Source organism: Mustela putorius, unplaced genomic scaffold, assembly GCF_011764305.1.
Source record: "Mustela putorius furo isolate JIRA1106 unplaced genomic scaffold, ASM1176430v1.1 tig00000127_pilon_pilon_pilon, whole genome shotgun sequence".
Lineage (NCBI taxonomy): Eukaryota > Metazoa > Chordata > Mammalia > Carnivora > Mustelidae > Mustela > Mustela putorius.
This window is the reverse complement of record NW_025421288.1, coordinates 55,157-76,916: the sequence shown is the minus strand read 5'-3', so window position 1 is coordinate 76,916 and position 21,760 is coordinate 55,157. Positions and strand designations below refer to the sequence as shown.

General features: G+C 38.7%; 1 protein-coding gene across 1 annotated transcript in view; it reads left to right on the top strand.

The window, feature by feature from the left end:
• Positions 1 to 21,760, top strand: part of NUP160 (nucleoporin 160) — a 52,343-nt gene that overhangs the window by 13,552 nt on the left and 17,031 nt on the right. The window contains 16 exon segments of the mRNA XM_045089750.1: positions 4,996 to 5,073; positions 5,335 to 5,432; positions 6,645 to 6,729; positions 9,003 to 9,071; positions 10,785 to 10,868; positions 11,212 to 11,382; positions 12,139 to 12,238; positions 12,518 to 12,683; positions 13,534 to 13,661; positions 13,753 to 13,913; positions 17,031 to 17,164; positions 17,873 to 17,943; positions 18,489 to 18,648; positions 19,734 to 19,803; positions 20,386 to 20,484; positions 21,430 to 21,549. Of these exon segments, the coding sequence (XP_044945685.1) occupies positions 4,996 to 5,073; positions 5,335 to 5,432; positions 6,645 to 6,729; positions 9,003 to 9,071; positions 10,785 to 10,868; positions 11,212 to 11,382; positions 12,139 to 12,238; positions 12,518 to 12,683; positions 13,534 to 13,661; positions 13,753 to 13,913; positions 17,031 to 17,164; positions 17,873 to 17,943; positions 18,489 to 18,648; positions 19,734 to 19,803; positions 20,386 to 20,484; positions 21,430 to 21,549 (1,794 nt within the window).

Sequence of the window (21,760 nt, the reverse complement as noted above, 5' to 3'; positions counted from 1 at the left end):
CTGCCTGCCTCTCTGCTTATTTGTGATCTCTGTCTGTCAAATAAATAAAATTAAAAAAAAAAAAAGTAGAAATACAGTTGATTTTTATATATTGATTTTTGTATCTTGCAACCTTTTCTATTTTTTTTCCTGTTCTAATAGTATTACAGTGGAGTCCTTAGAATGTCTTATATATAAGATAACCTCATCTGCAAACAGTTTTATTACTTCTTTTCCATTTGAATCATTTGAATGCCTTTTTTTTTTTCTTAATTGCTGTGGATAGATCCTCCAGTACAATATTCAATAGCAGTGGGAAGAGAGCCTATATCTTTGTCTTGTTGCTGTTCTAGGGGAGAAAAATTTCAGTGTTTCACCATCGAGTATGGTGTTAGCTGTGAATTTTTCATAAATGCCCTTTATCATGTTGAGGAAGTTCCTTTCTACTCCTAGTTTATTGAGTATTTTTATTATGAAAGAGTGTTCAGTTTGGTACCATTGCCCTGATTCATGTTAAAACACCAATAATTTTACTCTCTAGGCTTTTGCATCATCAGTGCAAAAATAACAACACAGTGAAAAAAGGATCAGTTTGGTACCCATTCAGCCCTGATTGAGTCCCGCATTGTTCTGCTCAAGGGACCCCAATAATTTTCTGCCTGCCTCTCTCTAGGATTTCTTTCTGCATCATCAAATAAATCAAAAAAAAAAAAAAAAAGAAAGAAAGAAAAAAGATAATATAATATTATGAAAGACTTTCAGGGATGCCTGGGTGGCTCAGTCAGTTAAGGGTCTGCCTTCAGCTCAGGCCATGATCCCAGCATCCTGGGATTGAAGCCCAAGTCGGGTTCCTTGCTCAGTGGGGAGCCTGCTTCTCCCTCTGCCTGCCACTGTCCCTGCTTATGCTCACTCGTTCTCTCTCTCTCTCTCCCTCCCCAACAAGCAAATAAAGAAAAGCTTGAAAAATGAAAAAAGACTTTCAGCCTCACTGGGGGCTGAGTGGCTAGCTGGCTCAATGAATAGATGCATGCAACTCTCGATCTCAGGGGTGGTGAGTTTGAGCCCCCACATTGAATGTAGAGATTACTTAGGAAAAAAACTCTAAAGAAGGGGGTTTCAGCCTCATTGATGCCCTGAAAGAGCTATAGCCTACATTTTAAGAAGCACTCCTCTAAGAGATTCAGAATTGAATGTATAAGTAGTGTCAAATTGAGCAGAACTTTTTTTTTTTTCTTTAAGATTTTGTTTATTTCTTAGAGAGCATGAGCAGTAGAGATGGCAGAGGGAGAAGGACAAAGAGATTCCCCTCTGAGTGTGGAGCCCCATTTGGGGCTGGATCTCAGGACCCTGAGATCATGACCTGAGCCACAGGCAGCACTCAACAAAGCTATTATTTCCTTCGTTTTAAGCATTGTGGTTCTATTAATGAAACCTAAAATCAAATCAGCTTTTTTGGAGGTTAGGCCTATTCAGGTCATAATGAACTTGTAATCCTTTTTTCCCCCTTCAAAAAATGCTCTTCAGCCTGTTTTTTCCCTTAATCTGCACGATGTCTGTTTTTCTTTTTAAGATTTTATTTATTTATTTGACAGAGAGAGACATAGTGAGAGAGGGAACACAAGCAGGGCAAGTGGGAGAGGGAGAAGCAGGCTTCCCACTGAGCAGGGAGCCCAGTGCAGGGCTCCATCCCAGGACCCTGGGATCATGACTTGAGCCGAAGGCAGACACTTAATGACTGAGCCACCCAGGTACCCTGACATCTGTTTTTCTTTATCTGTGATATCTTACGTCCATTCCTATTAATTTCATTTGTTTTTCATTTTTGTTTTGGTTCTTTGGATTCTAATTCTTTACTAAGTGTATTACTTCGGTCATTCTCAGCATCTTGTTCTCATTGATATCATAAGCTTGCTGCCTGTTTTCCAACTAAAACACTAAGACAGCTCTGTAACAGAAGTCCTTCAGACCTGTGGTGTGTGGTCTGTTGACTGGTCCTGGGCCATGAATTCTTGGTTACTGGTTTGCTGTAAGATAGCTACAGAAAGTGAGAGGAAGGCTTTTATTTTAGAGACATTTGTAGTGGTTTGACATTCCTACAGGCATCATATTCAAGGTTTCTGTATTTTATAATAGTATCAATCTGCAACAGGTTGGAAATTTAAAAAAAAAAAAAAAAACTGGTCCTTTACTACAGGTAGGTAATTTGGGAAGCACTATACTAGCCCAGCATTTTTCTAACTTGTTTTTTGTTTTTTCGGCTAGTATCTGTAATAAGAAATACCTTGCTTTACTGCCTACTGTACACATATATGATGATTTACATGTAACAAAAAATTTTCATGGAATATAACTTAACCTTTACTAGGCGTGATGAACTGATGAACTCTGATACTTTGGTTTTTTTGAATGAAGGTTGAGACCCACTAAATTAATTTATATCCCATTAAGGGGTTGAGATCTATAACTTGTAAAATATAGCCCTAGGTTAGGATGAATATGAACACTACATATATTTTTTATATTTCATACACTGCTATTTTTTTCCCCAAAAGGGTCTCTCACTGTATATTTTCTTTTAGTACTTCCTTGTGGACTATTGCTTATGTTATAAAGATAGAATCATTGTCACACATCAATATATAGTGAATTTTCTTTATCCAAAAAAATTACTTAAAATATCCATTAAATACCATTTTTCAGTTTGAAATTTTTTGTTTTGGGCCGTGATCATATAGTGGTTAGTACTCTGCGTTGTGAAATTTTTTGTTTTGGCAGTAGAGTTAAATACTTTACTTCAAGGGTGCCTGGGTGGCTCAGAGGGTTAAAGCCTCTGCCTTAGGCTCAGTTCATGATCCCAGGGTCCTGGGATTGAGCCCTGCTTCAGGCTCTCTCCTCAGCGGGGAGCCTGCTTCCCCCTCTCTCTCTCTCTGCCTACCTCTCTGCTTACTTGTGATCTCTATCCATCAAATAAATAAATAAGATCTTTTTTTTTTTAAGATTTTATTATTTATTTGACAGACAGAGATCACAAGTAGGCAGAAAGGTAGGCAGAGAGAGGGAGAAGCAGGCACCCCGCTGAGCAGAGAGTTCAATGTGGGGCTTGATCCCAGGACCCCGAGATCCTGACCTGAGCCGAAGGCAGAGGCTCAACCCACTGAGCCACTCAGGTGCCCCAATAAATAAAATCTTAAAAAAAAAAATACTACACTTTAGTTACAGAGTTGAATTTTTAGTAAAGGTTAACTAGTGTCGATTTGTATTGCACATATGTTTTAAATTATCTCTAATACAGGACTCCTGGGTGGCTCAGTTGGTTGAGTGGCCAACTCTTGGTTTTGGCTCAGGTCATGAACTCAGGTGTCGTGCAAGATCAAGCTCCCATCAGGCTCCATGCGCAGTGGGAAGTCTGCTTGAAGATTCTCTCCCTGGCCTCCTCTCTGCACTTTGGTACACAAGTGCTCTCTCTCTCCCTCTCTCTCTCACTCTCTTTTTCAAATTAATTATTTCTGGTACTTTAGTAAAAATATAAACTTAAAAACAGTTTTCTGACCATAATGAGATACTACTCACACCCATGGGATGGCTACTATCCAAAAAAAAACCCAGATAATAGTGGGGTTGACAAGGATATGGAAAAATTGAAGCCCCTGTGCATTGCTGGTGGAAATGTAAAATGTTGCAGCCACTGTAGAAAACAATATGTCAGTTCCTAAAAAAATTGATCATAACATTACAGTGTTCTCCAGCAAATCCCACTTGCGGGTATATACTCCAAAGAATTCAAAGCAAGGTCTCAAAGACATATTTATACACCCATATTTATAGCATTATTTACAGTAGCCAAAAGGTAGAGAAGGACCAAGTGTTCCTTGACAGATGAATGAATAAACAAAAATGACGTATACATAAAATGGAATATTATTTAACCTTTAAAAAGAAGGACATTCTGACACATGCTACAACATGGATAAACCTTGAGGATCTTAAGCTAAGTGAAGTAAGTCAGTCACAAAAAAAAAAAATACTGTTAAGATTCTACTTATATCTAAAAAAATGAAAAAGATCCACTTATATAAAAGTGCCTAGAGTAGTCAAGTTCATAGAAACTGAAAATAGAATGGTGAACGCCTGGGACTGAGGGGAGAGGGGAGTGTGGAGTTGTTTAATGAATATGGTTTCAGTTTTACAAGATGAGCAAAGATCTGGAGATAGGTTGCACAACAACATGAATGTATTTAACAATACTGGACTGTATCTTAAAAATGGTTAAAAAAAAAAAATGTTTAAGGGGGCGCCTGGGTGGCTCAGTGGGTTAAAGCCTCTGCCTTTGGCTCAGGTCATGGTCTCAGGGTCCTGGAATAGAGCCCTGCATCGGGCTCTCTGCTTGGTGGGGAGCCTGGCTTCCCCCTTTCACTCTGCCTGCCTCTCTGCCTACTTGTGATCTCTGTCTTTCAAATAAATAAATATAATTTTTTAGAAAATGGTTAAGATGTGGGGTCCTTGGATGGCTCAGTGGGTTAAGCCTCTGCCTTTGGCTTAGGTCATGATCTCAGGTTCTTGGGATTGACCCCCACATCTGGCTCTCTGCTCAGCAGGGAGCCTGCATCCCCCTCTCTGCCTGCCTCTCTGCCTACTTGTGCTCTCTGTCAAATAAATAAAATCTTCTTTAAAAAATGGTAAGATGGGGGCGCCTGGGTGGCTCAGTGGGTTAAGCTGCTGCCTTCGGCTCAGGTCATGATCTCAGGGTCCTGGGATCAAGCCCCACATCTGGCTCTCTGCTCAGCAGGGAGCCTGCTTCCCTCTCTCCCTCTCTCTCTGCCTGCCTCTCTGCCTACTTTTGATCTCTGTCTGTCAAATAAATAAATAAAATCTTTAAAAAAAAAAATGGTAAGATGATAAATGTAATGTGTATTTTACCAAACTTTTTTAAAAATTGGTTTTTGGATGTTCATAACTCTGAGAAAAGTAGCGTGTTGATTATTTCAAGTAATAAATGATTAAATTATGTTTCCACAGTTCTGCATCTTCCAGCTGGTGAGCACTGAGAATAACCGCTATAGTCTAGATCACATTTCCTCCCTATTCACTTCTCAGGTAGGTTGGATTATCCTTTGCATGTCACACAAGTACAGGAAAGAAGTATTGACTCACTCAGCTATGTTGTAAAGGGATGGAAATCTAAAAATGGAATATTTAATGATACATGCAAACAAAATCCCACTTGGGTTTTACCAAGTTCTTGTGGTACTATCTTTTGTTTTTATGTTTTTACCTCTCCTACCGATACAAATTTAAGTCACTCTAAACTATTGCCCTTTCTTATTTTAACCTCTTTTTCCCCACATTTCTCCTTAGGAGACACTGATTGACTTTGCCATAACCTCTACAGACGTCTGGGCCATGTGGCATGATGCTGAAAACCAAACTGTTGTGAAATACATCAACTATGAACAGTATGGATCACTTAACCTTTGTCATCCTGCCTCACCCCAGGGAGTTTCATATTTAGAAAATGGAGCTTTTTATGTAGAACCAAAGTCAAGTGTTTACACTGAAAGGATTCAGTCCTAGATTTGCCTGTTGTGAACTGTTTTCCAAAATTCCTCCTTTTGCATTTTGTGTCATTTCTTAATCTCTTGGGTTTAAAACAAAGGATTCTTAGGGTTTGAGGGAGATAAAGAAAATACCATATTTCTTGGAGAAATGGCACATACCGAAAATACTTCCAACTTGGGAGTTTTCTTTGCTTCTGAGCAGAGTATTTCTGACAGCCACAACTTTCAAAACACACTACAAACCCTTTGGGTTCTCAGTTTCCTCATCATAAGAAGAGACATTGATTGCACAAGTATAGTGTTTTTGAGACTTTTTTAAAATAGGAAACTTTTTTTTTCCAAAAATAATGAACTCCAGTATATAAAACTATTATTTTATGAGTATAAAATTGTAACACAATTTAATATGTTGATAATCTCTAATATTATGTATATTTGGTCTCTACTACTTGTAATGTACATAATAGTATAAAATGTTTCAATAGTTAAAAAACACATTAAATAATAATTTTGAATAAAACAATTGTGTAACCCCTGAAATATCCTGTGTAGGTTTCCCTAGAATACAGCTTACTATGAAATTAAGCTAATTGAACCTTAGGGGCTCTTCATAACCTTCTATTCTAGAACAGAATTAAAGGAATAGTTGCCCCAGACAGTTGAGTCGCACCTCAAAAAATATGAGAGTACTCCTTATAGATAGCATTCCAGCAAAATGGTAAAAAAGCAGAACTCTGTGTCAGATGAGAGTTTGAGTCCAGTTGTGAAACTGAGTAGTTGTGAGATGCCCTAAGCCTCACTTTCTCCATCTGCAAAATGGGGTAATACATCCTTTAGACTTACCATGGGCTTATAAGAGTAATACCCTTAACAGCACTTAGCATAATGTCTAATATATAGTAAATGCAGATAGCTATTGGTTGTAGATTTGTAGTTAGAGTTTTAATTCCAGGAAGATGCTTTTTAAACTGTTAAGAGTACTTCTCTAAAGCCAGACTGCTGAAAATAAGTTTTATTTATTTATTTTTAAACTTTTAATAGATCAACAGCATAAGCTTTTAGTTATCATTTTAATGCAGACTGTGGTCTTTTTTTTTTGTTTCTCTATAGTAATGCTGCAGGTCAGTGGAATTCGGTTTTTATGCACTCTCTGCCAGAGGAAGAGATAATTCTCAGAGATGATCAAGACCCCAGAGTAAGCAACATTAAAATTTTATGTAATGGGGGCGCCTGGGTAGCTCAGTGGGTTAATCCGCTGCCTTCAGCTCAGGTCATGATCCCAGCGTCCTGGGATCAAGTCCCACATCGGGCTCCTTGCTCAGCAGGGAGCCTGCTTCTCCCTCTGACTCTGCCTGCCACTCTGTCTGCCTGTGCTCACTCTCGCTCCCTCTTTCTCTCTGACAAATAAATAAAATCTTTAAAAAAAAAAAAAAAAAAGATTCTTTAAAAATTTTATGTAATGGGATGATTTACTCTGATCATTAGTCTGAGAAGAATCAGTTATATTAGTCTGAATTCTTTCAGCTGCAGGTTAAAGAAGCCCACCTGAAACTGACTTAAGCTTAAAACAAAAATGTATTGATTTGTGCAGCTGAGAAGCTGAGAGGAACCTGGCTTTAGCCATGTCTGGAACAATGCTTTCAGGGTTTGTTCTCTCTTTTGTCTCTATTCTGCTTTCCTCCTTGTTCAGTTTATTCTCAGGCAGGCTCCCTGAGCCTGTGCGTTCTATGAACTTACTACTGCAATGGAACGAAAGAATCTCTGTCCCTGGTCCTGAAGTAGACTCGCTTACCAGGCTTGAACCATGTGCTGATTTCTGACATAGTCATTCTGAGCAGAAGGAATAGAATAATCTGGCTTAGCATGAGAAAAGTGACCAAGCTGCACCTTGCTGTTATGGAGGCTGTGAGGTCAGTTGAGTATGGGGATATGGGTAGAAGAGGAACGGCTACCCAGAGAAAGGTAGGGATTTGTTAGTAAAAGAAGGGAAATGGATCCTGGGCAGATATAAACACTATATGTCCACTATACCAACCATGTTGGTACATGCATGTAAACTAGAAGTCAGATAAATTCTGGTACCAGTATATGCTATGAAGAAAATAACTTTAAATGGGAATACAATAGCGAGCAAAACAGGCCAGTCTCCCTCTTTTTCAGAAATACCATCAGGATAAGTAGAAGCAAAAGCTTTCAGATGATACCTTCATGTTAAAATGCAATTGAAGATTATGGGCCCCTAGGTCATGAGAGCCTCAGTAGGAGGAAAGAAAATTGAATGAAGGTCAGTCAGGTTTACTACTTCCTGGCAAATGTGATTTAAAAATTGGGATGGCACGCCTGAGTGGCTCAGTCGTTAAGTGTCTGCCTTGGGCTCAGGTCATGATTCCAGGGTACTGGGGTCGAGCCCCACATCGGGTTCCCTGCTCTGCAGGAAGCCTGTTCCTCCCTCTCCCACTCCCCCTGCTTATGTTCCCTCTCTGGATGTCTCTCTGTCAGATAAACTCTTTTAAAAAAAGGGGGGGAGGACAAAATAATTAGGCAGCATAAGACTTCCCATTTTTTTCCTCTCTACTTCATTTCCCTGCTAGTGATGACTTATTGCAGGCTTTTGTTTGTTTTTACATGTATTGCCTATTCTTGATTCCTTTTCAATGTGAGCCACTTTGTGGATGGTGTATAGAAACCAGTTTAGTTTAGTTGTTCTCTTCCCAGGGTGTATCACCAATAAATTGGGTTTGCCTTTTCCATTTAAGGTTGACATTTGACAAGCTGCATTTTCCAGTGGAACGCTATGAAGTACTCCATGAGATACATACTGAGGGGCGCCTGGGTGGCTCAGTGGGTTAAAGCCTCTGCCTTCAGCCCAGGTCATGATCTCAGGGTCCTGGGATCAAGCCCCGCAACGGGCAGCCTGCTTCCTCCTTCCCCCTCTCTCTGCCTGCCTCTCTGCCTACTTGTGATCTCTGTCTGTCAAACAAATAAATAAAATCTTTAAAAAAAAAAAAAAAGGGTGGGGGGGACACCTGGGTGGCTCAGTTGGTTGGGCGGCTGCCTTTGGCTCGGGTCGTGATCCCAGCGTCCTGGGATCGAGTCCCACATTGGGCTCCTTGCTCGGCAGGGAGCCTGCTTCTCCCTCTGCCTCTGCCTGCCTCTCTGTCTGCCTGTGCTCACTCGCTCTCTCTCCCTCTATCCCTGACAAATAAATAAATAAAATAAAATCTTTAAAAAAAAAAAAAGATACACACTAATTTCATTATAGTATGCCTAGTTAACGCAGAGACACTAAATCTTCTCAATGTGAAAGGATAGAACTGCTCTAGTACTTGATATTGCTCAATTATAGAAAGACTATATTCATATAATGGAAACTCAAATGTTGGTACTGATGTGATGACTTCTTCCTTCAAATTTTCCCAAATTTTATCTATTCAGAATGACATTAATTTTTGTTTTCTATTCTAACAGGAGATGTATTTGCAGAATCTATTTACACCAGGACGATTCATAAAAGCAGCTTTATGTAAAGCTTTACAGGTCAGCAAGAAAAGAGTTAATGTTTATTTCAGACTATCGTTGTATAATTAATAATTATTATTTTTCTTGTTTTATATACACTAAACACCAAATGTATTTTTGCAGTTGTATATACATGTGCTCTTAGTGTAATTTTTTAAATGTTTTTTCTGTTAAGTAAGACTCCCAGCAGGGAGGTAAAGCTGTGAGTTCTTTCCTAGTGACTAGTAGTAAAAAAAGAAATCTGTGCCTATATTATTATAAAAATATATCATAATATTCTGCATGTAATCTCAGTACTTGAAAGAAATTTAAAATGTTTTCTTCGTTAGTTTTGATAGTACTCTTATTTTATCTTTCTGTTAATACAATGAAGGTCTGACTTAGTTCACATTCCAAAAAAAACTCTAAAAATCTAATCTTCAAAGTCACATGCCTTAAGAGATAATTAATGCTTCACAAAAGGATTCTTTACTTTAAAGTCACTTTGGCTTACTTAAATTGCCATTAACTTTGTGGATTAAAAATAGAACAATCACTCAGAGAATTGAAAGGTCCCTCAGAATCTCCTCACCTGACCTTCCACACAAAGAAATACCTTCTGAGGCTTTTCCAACAACTTCCAGTTGTCTCTGCCTCCAGTGATCAGTTTCTCACTGGTCTTGTGTGAGTTACTTTTTCCGAGCTGTGTCGTTAAAACCTCTTTCCAGGGGCGCCTGGATGGCTCAGTCCATTAAGTGTCTGCTTTCAGCTCAGGTTGTGTTCCCAGGGTCCTGGGGTTGAGCCCCATGTGGGGTTCCCTGCTAGGCGGGGAGCCTGCTTCTTCCTGTCCTCCCTGCTCGTTCTCTCTCTCTTTCTCTCACTATCCCTGTAAAAAAATAAAAATAAAAAAGAAATGCTCTTTCCAGTATTGTATCAAATTTAGTCCTTGTCCTTTTGGCAGTTTCTCTCTCTTGGGACTTCATAGAACATGTCTCTGTTTTAGAAAGCAACTAGTCAAATATTTTAGGAATCTTTCCCTCTTGTCTTTCTCCAGATTAAATACACCCAGTTCCTTTCTTTCAGGTGATACCATTTCTAGACCCTTGACTTTTCTTTTACATACATTCTTAAATATCTGGCTATTGCATGTTTCTGTTTTCTCTCTGCTAAAACTTCAGGGTGACACGGTCACTTTCTCCTAAGGTGTTTTTGTTTTCATCCCATCTGACTTCTTCCTTATTAACAATGAAATGTAGATGTCCTATATTATCTCTTGTACACTGAAATGTTAAATATTCACTAAGGCATTTATTAAATGCTCTCCTTGAGAAGAGCCATTCCTATTAGAGTGACCAGCCCCAACAATACTCTGACTGGCTTTTGTGCCAGTCATGGGTGTGTGTTTTTAGCATCATTTTATATCTTCCTTCTGGCTGAGTAGTAATAGCCTTTCAGGGTTTGGGGGAATTTTTTTTTTTTTTTGCTTTTTTGTAATCTAGCTTATCCTATTATATATCCTATTATAATTCTGACAGATTCATGGATTTCTGTTGTTTCTGGTCTACAGAAATAATTTTTTTAAAAAAGAAAATTATTTCAAACTTGCTATGATTTTATATACAGTAATTATTTGTTCAGGCATGTTCAGTTTCTGCTATATAACTGTATTGGCCCAGTGCCTTCCAAACTCAAGTATTTTTCATTTAGTTTTGGTTAGTATATAATACTCTAAAATGTCTCTTTTAATTTTAGATTTTCTGCCGAGGAACTGAGAGGAATTTAGATCTTTCCTGGAGTGACCTAAAGAAAGAAGTCACTTTAGCTGTTGAAAGTGAGGTGAGGTTTTGGTAGAGAAAGAATGATCATCTCTTGTTACAGGGTAGATTGGTACTGAGGAATTGTTCAAATTGTTCACTGGACCTTGTTAGTAGGAAGTATAAATGTTTAAACCTTTTAATTTGAGATTTATATATATAAAATATCTTTATATATATGTATTTTGACTACATATCCTACATATGTAGTTAATGGTGTGTAATGCATAAGGGATATTTCATTTGGCTCTAACTTAGTAAAATGATATTAGACAGTTATGTTTTGGGGAAGAAAGATCCCAAATGGTATTAAGAATTTTTCTCTCTCTCTCTCTTTTCTTTTCCCCCTTTTTCTTCTTTGCCAGCTCCAAGGAAGTGTAACAGAATATGAATTTTCCCAGGAGGAATTTCGAAACTTACAACAGGAATTCTGGTGCAAGTTCTATGCCTGTTGTCTACAGTACCAAGAAGCCCTCTCTCATCCTCTTGCCCTGCATTTGAATCCACACACAAACATGGTCTGCCTGCTGAAAAAAGTAAGGGAGCTAAAGCATAGAGAAGAACTCCTTTAGATGCTTCTGCAGATCTTTCAAACTATCAGTCTCTCAAATGTTGTAGTTAGTTTTTAGAGCTTTGTATTCTTTTTTCTTTCAGAATTATAGTTCATTTCTATTTAGATAGTCTTCCTTAATATTTTTAATTTTCTTGCATTTTCCTTTATTTATCTTATTATGTATTGAAGTGATTTCAGATTTTAAAGAGTTACAGGAGTAGCACAAAGAACGTTTGTATGACCTTCGCCCAGATTCGTTTGTTAACTTCCATTTGCTTTCCTTCCTTTTATACAGACACATTTTTCTTCTTAAGCCATTTGAGAGTTAGTCATAGACATTATGCCCTTTTTCCTTAAATATTTTACTGTGTATCTTAAAAACAGTGTAATCTTACATAACCACAGCACAATTTAAAGATCAGGTAATTCGTTATTTATATGATATTGTACTGTTACATTCTGATTTTACCACTTATGCCCATAATTTTTCCTCTGATCTAGGGTCCAGTCTAAGCTCTTGGATATATTTGGTCGTCATGTTTATTTAGCTTAATCTTGAGCTTTTGTCAGCCTTTCTTTGTCTTTGATGACACTAACATTTTTTGACTATACCTATTTTATAGAATGTCTCTCAGCTTGGATGTGTCTGGTGTTCCTCATCATAAGATTCAGGTCTCAGTTTTTTTATACCTGTAAACATTCATTGAAAAAAGTGTAATTGGAAGATTTGTATTTCCAGGGGTACCTGTCTTTCCTTGTGCCTTCCTCCTTAGTGGATCATTTGTATCTCCTGCCGGATGAAAACCTTTTGGCAGAGGATGAGGCAGCTATATCTGATGGTAATAATACTTAATGTGTCCATATTTAAGTCCCTTCCTTCATGAGCCCTATGCTTTTTTTCAAGTGGATGCAAAAAACAAACTTCGATTGCCACTGTGACCTTTCCTAGTCAATTTACCACAGTATAGATATGTGAGGAAAACTGAAGAGGCCTGAGCATCTCCAGGACCTCAGATAGATTCTTGGTGTTTAATTATTAATATTTTATGTTAGTATAATATTAATCAGTGACTCTTCATTGGCTTGAGTCATGAATGTTAACTCTCTCTTACTTGTAGATGTGGATGTTGCTCGGGATGTTATGTGTCTTATAAAATGCCTTCGGCTGATTGGAGAGTCAATAACTGAGGATATGTCAGCAGTGATGGAAATGAGCTGTTACAACCTACAGTCTCCAGAAAAGGCTGCAGAACAGATTCTGGAAGATTTGATCACTATTGATGTGTAAGGAGAATTTAGGGTAAAGTGCATTTCCTAATAGAAATTTAGCAAATTTTAGTGCCAACATCAAGTTTTTAATTACATTCAAGTCCATGCAAAGTAGTGGTTTGAAGTTAAAATGAGTTGCTGTAATTCTGAATAGGCGTCTCTGCATTTATTTATTTATTTTTATTATTATTTTTTTATTTGACAGAGATCACAAGTAGGCAGAGAGGCAGGCAGAGAGACAGGAGGAAGCAGGCTCCCTGCTGAGCAGAGCGCCCGATGCCGGGCTCGAACCCAGGACCCTGGGATCATGACCTGAGTTGAAGGCAGAGGCTTTAACCCACTGAGCCACCCAGGCACCCTGGTGTCTCTGCTTTTAAACAGGAAATGTAACACATGAATTCAGATCTGGAAGCAGACTCTTGGATTATGCTGTATTAACTACTAACTGAACTATAAGTTCTAAAACATAAAAGTATTTTCTCGGAGCATCTGGGTGGCTCAGTGGTTTAAAGCCTCTGCCTTTAGCTCAGGTCATGATGCCAGGGTCCTGGGAGCCTGCTTCCTCCTCTCTCTGCCTGCCTCTCTGCCTACTTGTGATCTCTCTCTCTCTCTCTCAGACAAATAAATAAATAAAATCTTTAAAAAAATAAAAGTATTTTCTCAAATGCATTTTGTCTGTCATTTCTAAAAGAATGAGGAAAAATTTGCTATATGAAGTTAAAGTATCTTGTATGCCAGAGTGATTATCTCCACTCCCTTATTGCGTATTTGGTCTTCCTGTTTCCATAGAGCCCTTAGCTTATAGGATTTATAGAGTCTTTGTTACGTATGCTCAGTAGTAATAGTTTTCTGATTGTCCTTCCAGAGAAAATGTGATGGAGGATATTTGCAGTAAACTGCAAGAGATCAAGAACCCAATCCAGGCCATTGGGCTACTTGTGCGGGAAATGGACTATGAGACAGAAGTGGAAATGGAAAAGGGGTTCAATCCAGGTGAATGACCACAAACGTGTCTCTTTGATTTAGAGAAAACGATTTAACTCCTTTTAACTTCTTTTCCTTTTTTTCCTCCTCTTCATTATAGCTCAGCCTTTGAATATTCGAATGAATCTTTCCCAGCTGTATGGTAGCAACACAGCAGCGTGTATTGTTTGCAGAGGTGTGTGTAAAATTGCCAGTACTCGATTCCTCATTTGCCGAGACCTTTTGATATTACAACATCTGTTAATGAGGCTGGGTGATGCTGTAAGTACTGCCTGAGGGAAACTTATAAAACCTACTTACACAAAGCAGCACTTGGGTGGTTCAGTGGGTTAAAGCCTCTGCCTTCGGCTCGAGTCCTGGTCTCAGGGTCCTGGGATCAAGCCCCGCATTGGGCTCTCTACTCAGCGGGGAGCCTGCTTCCTCCTCTTTCTCTCTCTCTCTGCCTGCCTCTCTGCCTACTTGTGATCTCTTTCTGTCAAATAAATAAATAAAATCTTTAAAAAAAAAAAAAAACCCTACTCACACAGAGCAGAATGTGCAGACTTTTGTCTTTGTTCACTGCTCTGTCACCTACATTTGACCTGTAGTGAGTGTCTAAAATGCAGATTAAGGGGTCGCCTGGGTGGCTCAGTGGGTTAAAGCCTCTGCTTTCAGCTCAGGTCATGATCCCAGGGTCCTGAGATCGAGCCCTACATCAGGCTCTCTACTCCGCAGGGAGCCTGCTTCCCCCTCTCTCTCTCTGCCTGCCTCTCTGCCTACTTGTGCTCCTTGTCTGTGAAATAAATAAATAAAATCTTTAAAATAAATAAAATACAGATTAAGAACATACATGACAGGGATGCTGGGTTGGCCCAGTCAGTTAAGTGTCTGCCTTCAGCTCAGGTCATGACCCTGGGATCCTGGGATAGAGCCCCATGTTGAGCTCCCTGCTCCGCAGGAGCCTGCTTCGCCCTCTCCCTCTGCCTGCCTCTTTCCCTGCTTGTGTGGGCGCACTCTCTCTGTCCAATAAATAAATAAAATTATAAATTAAGTAAAATATTTAAAAATAAAAGAAAAAAGAACATATATTACATGGGCCACCTGCTCACTCAGTCAGAAGAGCATGCAGCTCTTGAGTTTGAGTCCCATGTTGGGTATAGAGATTACTTAAATAGGGGTGCCTGGGTGGTTCAGTTGGTTAAGTGTCAGACTCTTGATCTCAGCTCAGGTCTCAATCTCAGGGTCATGAGTTCAAGCCCTGCATTGGGCTCCACGCTGGGGATGGAGCCTACTTTTTAAAAAATTAAATAATTAAGCTTTTAAAAAAGCACACATGAAGCAGGTTAATTTGCAGTTAATCTTTGTATGTATAGCGGTGGGGAAATTTCCCAGGGTGGCCTCTCCAAATTTTAGTATTGTTAGTAACGACTTTGCTTGTGATAGTAGGGTACCATTTAGTGTGGAGGAGAAAGGAAGAAGAAAAGGAGTTGTATTTCTGCAGTACAAAATTTAGCCTAAGCACATTCTTTTTTAGGATGTATGTATTTGTTTGAGAAAGATAGCATGTGCATAGGTTGGGGGGCTGGGAGGGAGAGAGAGAATCTCAAGGAGGCTCCATGCCCAGCCTGGAGCCCACCTCAGGGCTCCATGTCATGACCCTAGGATCATGACCTGATCAGACTCTCAACCAACTGTGTGTGCTACCTTAGGGTCCTCCCAGCTCCATTCTGTGCTTCCTCTTCATCCTAATCTTCTTAGGCCACCTAACTCTTGTTCCACTACTAAATGTTCCATATTTGGAGAATGCCTTTCTGGCAGGAGCTCCACTTGTCTCTCAGTGGGTCATTTCATCCAAGTGTGACAAGGGGTCTGGCTCACTAACTCCTGTTAATGTAAAAAGAAATTCAAGGCCTTTGGGACTCACAGAGCTATTTATATATTTCAAATCAGAATTTATTAACTCAAATATGTTAATAATGGTAGAATTTCGGGTAAAAATAAGGAGGACATTTAGGAAGATGATTTGTTCAGGACCACTAGGGAGATACAGGGGCCTTTCCCGAGAGGCTGGTACTTAGAGCAGCCATTAGTGAGTTCTTTTTAGTCTTTGCAGTCTTACATTTCCTCAGGGGTTTTTATGGGGCTTTTTGTTTGTTTGTTAATTATAACCATTGTTTTTTTTTTTCTAAGTATAGAATAGATGTTCATTATAGAACAAGCCTTATATGTAAGCCTCTGTCTGTAAACAAGAAAAATTAAAACTCCTCTGTAATGGACCCAGTGACAACTGGGATAACATTTTGGTGTAGACCCTTTGTTCTCAAACGTTTTGTTTATTTCTAGAATTAGGATATGCTACATGGTGTTTTTGTAATCTGATTGTTTTTATTCTACCTCACACAGCTAATCAGTATTTTCACGTGTCATTAAGTATTCTACTACAAAATTCTTTTTTTTTTTTTTTTAAAGATTTTATTTATTTATTTGACAGAGAGAGATCACAAGTAGGCAGAGAGGCAGGCAGAGAGAGAGAGAGAGGAGGAAGCAGGCTCCCTGATGAGCAGAGAGCCCGGATGTGGGACTCGATCCCAGGACCCTGAGATCATGACCTGAGCCGAAGGCAGCGGCTTAACCCACTGAGCCACCCAGGCGCCCTACAAAATTCTTTTTAATAGTTAACCTAGTACAGTTTTATTCAACCAGTCACATTTGTGACCATCCGGATTGTTGCCAGTTTCTTCCTCATACCTATAAATATCCGTACACCTCTACTATATTTCTGAGATAAATTCTCAAAACTGTAATTGATTAGTCACAACCTATGCACATTTTTAAGGCTTTTGGTGGTATTTCCAAATTCTCCTGTAATGTTCAAAACTGTTTTTATCCACATAAGGAAGGGCTTAGATTTCCCTGTTCCTGTTCTTGAATTCTGAGCCCGCAGATTCAGTGAAAGTTACACTTTTCTTTTCTCTTTCACCATCAGCATTTTTGTACTGTTAAATCTTTGGGTAGATATTTTTGCTACCCTAAAATTAAGGTGTGTAGCCTTTATGTATATATGTTGCTTTCTGTGTGTGCCCTTTGTAACTGTGTTTTTTTTGTTTTGTTTTGTTTTAATTTTACCTCCACCCAGGGTGCCTGGGCGGTTCAGTGGGTTAAAGCCTCTGCTTTTGGCTCAGGTCATGATCCCAGGGTCCTGGGATCGAGCCCCGCATCGGGCTCTCTGCTCAGCAGGGAGCCTGCTTTCCTTCCTCTCTCTCTGCCTGCCTCTCTGCCTACTTGTGATCTCTGTCAAATAAATTAAGAAATAATAATAATAATTTTACCTCCACCCAAACTTTGTTACCATCACTAATCGCTATGTATGGTCTCATCCACCCCACCCGTCATGTACAGGTGATCTTGGGAGCTGGTCAGCTCATTCAAGACCAGCAAGACCTACTACACCGAACAACTCCTCTACTCTTGTCTTATTATCTCATTAAGTGGGGAAGTCAATGCTTGGCAACTGATGTTCCAGTTGACACACTGTGAGTTTCATTATTTCGTTATTTTTAAAATAAAGTATGAGTTTGGTTATTTTTTTTCATTGTCTTAAAAAAAATTGTAAACATTATGCAGTTCCATGATTTGCCTATAAAATTCAGAGCGTTTAGCTGCTTCGATTTCCAAAGGTTGAAGGCAGTTTATAAAAAGGACCAAAATACTAGATATACATTATTATATATGTGGTTTTCTGAAAAGAAAAAATGTTTATTCTTAAGTGGAAATTGAAAACATACACAATTGCTAAAATTTGTTATTTCTAAGAAACTGTTGAGAGAGTTTTACGCTAACTACCCATTTTTTAATGCTTTTTCTAAAATTGATGTGGAGTTGACACAACAATGTTACATGAGTTTCAGGTGTACCATTATTGTGTGTGTGTGTGTGTGTGTGTGTGTGTGTGTGTTTAATATAAAGATAAATCCTGTTGAAGGCCAAATAGATGAGGTCACAGGGCAAGTTAGACCCCACACAAAAACATACTAGTTAGGAAAGGTAGGCCAAGCTGCTTTATAACCAAAAGAAAAAGGAGAATCTATTACTTAGAAGAATTACACTTTCAGTAAGATAAACTATCTTCTTTGGTAATATGCTTTCCATAGAGCTTTTATGTACAACTTACTAACAATGTCATTGGGAGACTCGTAATAATATTTTTGTAGAACTGCTGTATTTTTCTCTGTTCTCAACAGGGAGTCCAATCTCCAACACTTGTCAGTGCTGGAACTGACGGACTCTGGTGCTATAATGGCAAATAAGTTTGGTAAGGACTAGACTGTGTGAATTTGATTATAAATTTGGCGTTTATTGGGTATTCATTAAACAGATCCTTTACCACTTCTGCTGCTTTCATTTGGGGAGGTTCATAAGCAAGCTGTGGCCTGAGGGCTGCAAAAGGGAGTCCATGAAACCCCAGGCAGCCCAAATCAGGCATAAACTAAGGGTATTGCATATATAAACATATATATGGGGGCACCCAGGTGGCTCAGTCGTTAGTCTGCCTTTGGCTCAGGTCATGAACCTGGGGTCCTGGACTCCCAAAGACGCTTAGGTATAGTGAAATCAGTGAAAAGAATAAGGAATGAGTGCACTGTTGATTTAAATGGCTTTTTATTGCATTTGTATAGTACTTCATACTTTATAACTGCTTTTACTTATATTGCTGTTGCTTACACCCATGATGCATTTTATATTTTGAAATAATAAATGTTATTTATTTGAAGTGTAAAATGAGTTAGTAAATCATCTTAGTTGAAAATTGACTCTACTATCACAAATTGACGATTGTCATAACCTTTTCTTTTTAAGTATCTAGCCCTCAGACAGTTGTGGAATTATTCTTCCAAGAAGTTGCAAGAAAACATATCATATCTCATCTCTTCTCTCAACCAAAGGCACCTCTGAGCCAAACTGGGTTGAATTGGCCCGAGATGATTACTGCAACTACCAATTATTTACTGCAGCTTTTGTATCCTTTTATTTAAAAGCCAGTTAGGGGCTTCTGGGTGGTTCCATAAGTTGGCTAAGTGGCCAGCTCTTGACTTTGCCTCAGGTCATGATGTCTGGGTCCTGGTATCAAGCCCTGCGTCAGGCTCCGCCCTCAGCAGGGAGTCTACTTGAGAATTCATTCGCTCATCCCTCTCCCGCTCCTACCCTGACTCACTCACTCTCTCTCTCTCTCTCTCATAAATAAGTGAATCTTAAAAAAAAATAATAAAAGCCAGTTAAAAATGTGTTTTCTGTCTAAATAGCCTAAGGCTCTTATTCTCCCTGTATAATGAAGATTCTTATTGAGATTGGGTGCTTAAAACCTAGATCTCGGGCGCCTGGGTGGCTCAGTGGGTTAAGCCACTGCCTTCAGCTCAGGTCATGGTCTCAGGGTCCTGGGATCGAGTCCCACATCAGGCTCTCTGCTCAGCAGGGAGCCTGCTTCCCTCTCTCTCTCTCTCTCTGCCTGCCTCTCTGCCTACTTGTGATCTCTCTCTGTCAAATAAATAAATAAAATCTTTAAAAAAAAAAAAAAACTAGATCTCTTTTGAAACATTATATGTCCTCAAGTATTTATTGAATGGCTCTGTATCTCAGACACTATGGTAGAAGCTGGGCGTCCAGTGGCGTCACCAGTATGTACAGTGTATCAGAGTTGGAAGTGGTTGCCCAGGGTTGAAATACATGGTTTAGCCATAGTTAATTGAGTTCTGAGTTAGGTGACTAGGCTTCTAGTATATAACCTTCAAACCATGTTTGTCTAATATAAGAACATGTGCTCTGCCACCTTCTCTTTACCTTCTTTTTAAAAAATTAAGTCAATTTGGGGAGGGTATGTGCTATGGTGAGTGCTGTGAAATGTGTAAACCTGGTGATTCACAGACCTGTACCCCTGGGGCTAATAATACATTCATGTTTATTTAAAACTTAAAAAATTATTTATAAATAAATAAATAAAAATTAAGTCATTGCGTGGACTTTGATGTCCAATATGTGTGTGTATACACACATACACATATGTATGTTTGCCAAAAAAGTTAAAAAATCTCCTTATCCAGTGACTAGATGGCCTAGCAATCCCGGATGTCTCTTTCTGGAATGTTTGATGGGAAATTGTCAGTATGTACAATTGCAGGTGAGTGCTATTGAATATTTCAGGTTTAATCATTCTGGTAAAGAATGGGATTTCAGAAATTTTTTTCTGTGTAAATGTTATCTACACTTTAACCGGCTAATAATAAGAACCACAATAATTTAAACTTGAGTGTACCAAAACATGCCCCAGAGACATTTTCTTTACTTCTTTCTTGACATGTCATTCCTAATGTATTTTTTTTTTCTAGAGTATCTTGTTTTGCTTGTTTAATCCTGTTAGGTTCTCTTTATACTAAAACAAACACACCATTGTCTTCCTATAAATCCTTTAAAGGAATCTAGTCATTAAACCAGTAAATACAAAAGTTGAAAATTGTTAAGTCAGAAAAGTGTTTGTGTGTTTACATGTAATGGTGTTATTAGAGTCCTGTTTTTTTTTTTTTAAGTATCTAACCTAATACAAGAGTAAATTAACAGGATTAGATTTTAATTTCCAGATGATTTCAGGAAATACGCCTTTTGTGTTAATTGACCTCTGTCTTTTTCTGTCTTTGAAGAACTTGGGAGTGGTTATCTCCTTATATTTGTTTTCTAATCAGAAAGCACCTTTTATGCCTTTAAGGATTATATTCAACTGCTGCGTCCCTGGTGTCAAGTCAATGTTGGTTCCTGTCGATTTATGCTGGGACGATGCTACCTGGTTACAGGAGAGGGACAGAAGGTAAATTGCATTTGAATGATGAACCAACTTCAGTGCAAAGAGGACACAGTCTCCATTTAACTAGGTTAGAGGGATGGGAGGCGTGGAATCCTCTAGATAAGAATAAAGACGATTAGTACCAGCAAGAACCATATGGGGATTGTTCAGCTTTCATGTGCTTTCCAAATTAGTTAGAACATGGGAAAGCATGAAGAAGAAGGCATTAAAACCCTTTTGCCTCTGTGTTGGTGTTTTTAGGGATGAATTTTGTAAATCAAATTTATTACTCAGTTACATGTTTTCATCATATACTTTTTTAATTTTATGCTGCTTTCTCATCCTCATTATGGAAGTTTACTTTTTTTTTTTTTTTAGATTTTATTTATTTATTAGACAGAGATCACAAGTAGGCAGAGAGGGAGGCGGGGCTTCCTGCCAAGCAGAGAGCCTGATGGTGGGGCTCTATCCCAGGACCCTGAAACCATCGCCTGAGCCGAAGGCAGAGGCTTAATTAACCCAAGCCACCCAGGTGCCCCAAAGTTTACCTTTCTGATTTGTTCCCTGACATCCTGTTTATGTAAATTTTCAAACATGCAGGAAAGTTTAAACACTTAAAATAAACAATCATATACTCACCACTCAAATTCTACAAATGTTAACATGTTACTATGCTACTGTATATTTATCCGTCAATTTTCTTATTAAAGTTAACTTTTTAATAGCATTTAAGTTAAAAAGTGAGATAAGTTAAAGAAAAATATTAAATAATGTGTCAAATAGAATTTAGAATGGCAGACATTGTAAATGTAGCCAAGTCTTAATTTTTCTTTTTTGGCTTTCCTTTAGCACCTGAAACCAGCCTGCCCTTCCCCCACCCCGCGCTCCCCTCCCCTATCCTCCACACCGGTGACTTAAGCAGCTAGAACAGTTCATTGTAAGTCATTTTGTATTCTTTTATTTCTCCAGGCTCTGGATTGCTTCCGCCATGCAGCATCTGAGGTGGGCAAAGAGGAGTTCTTGGATCGCTTGATTCGCTCAGAGGATGGAGAGATTGTGTCCACCCCCAAGATGCAGTATTATGATAAGGTACATTATGATGTAGTTTGGTCCTTCTTAAACCACCCTGTGTAAAAATGTATCTGAAATCATTGTTTTGATATTTGGGAAGAAAAGTAATGTAAAAACTTAATCATTCCCTGAACTTCCAAGAGAAGAGAAACGAATTTGCCTGGAGAAATTAAAGAAATGTGTATTTTAATAAAATAGGTGAGTGTTTCTAACTTAAGTGAAATTCCCA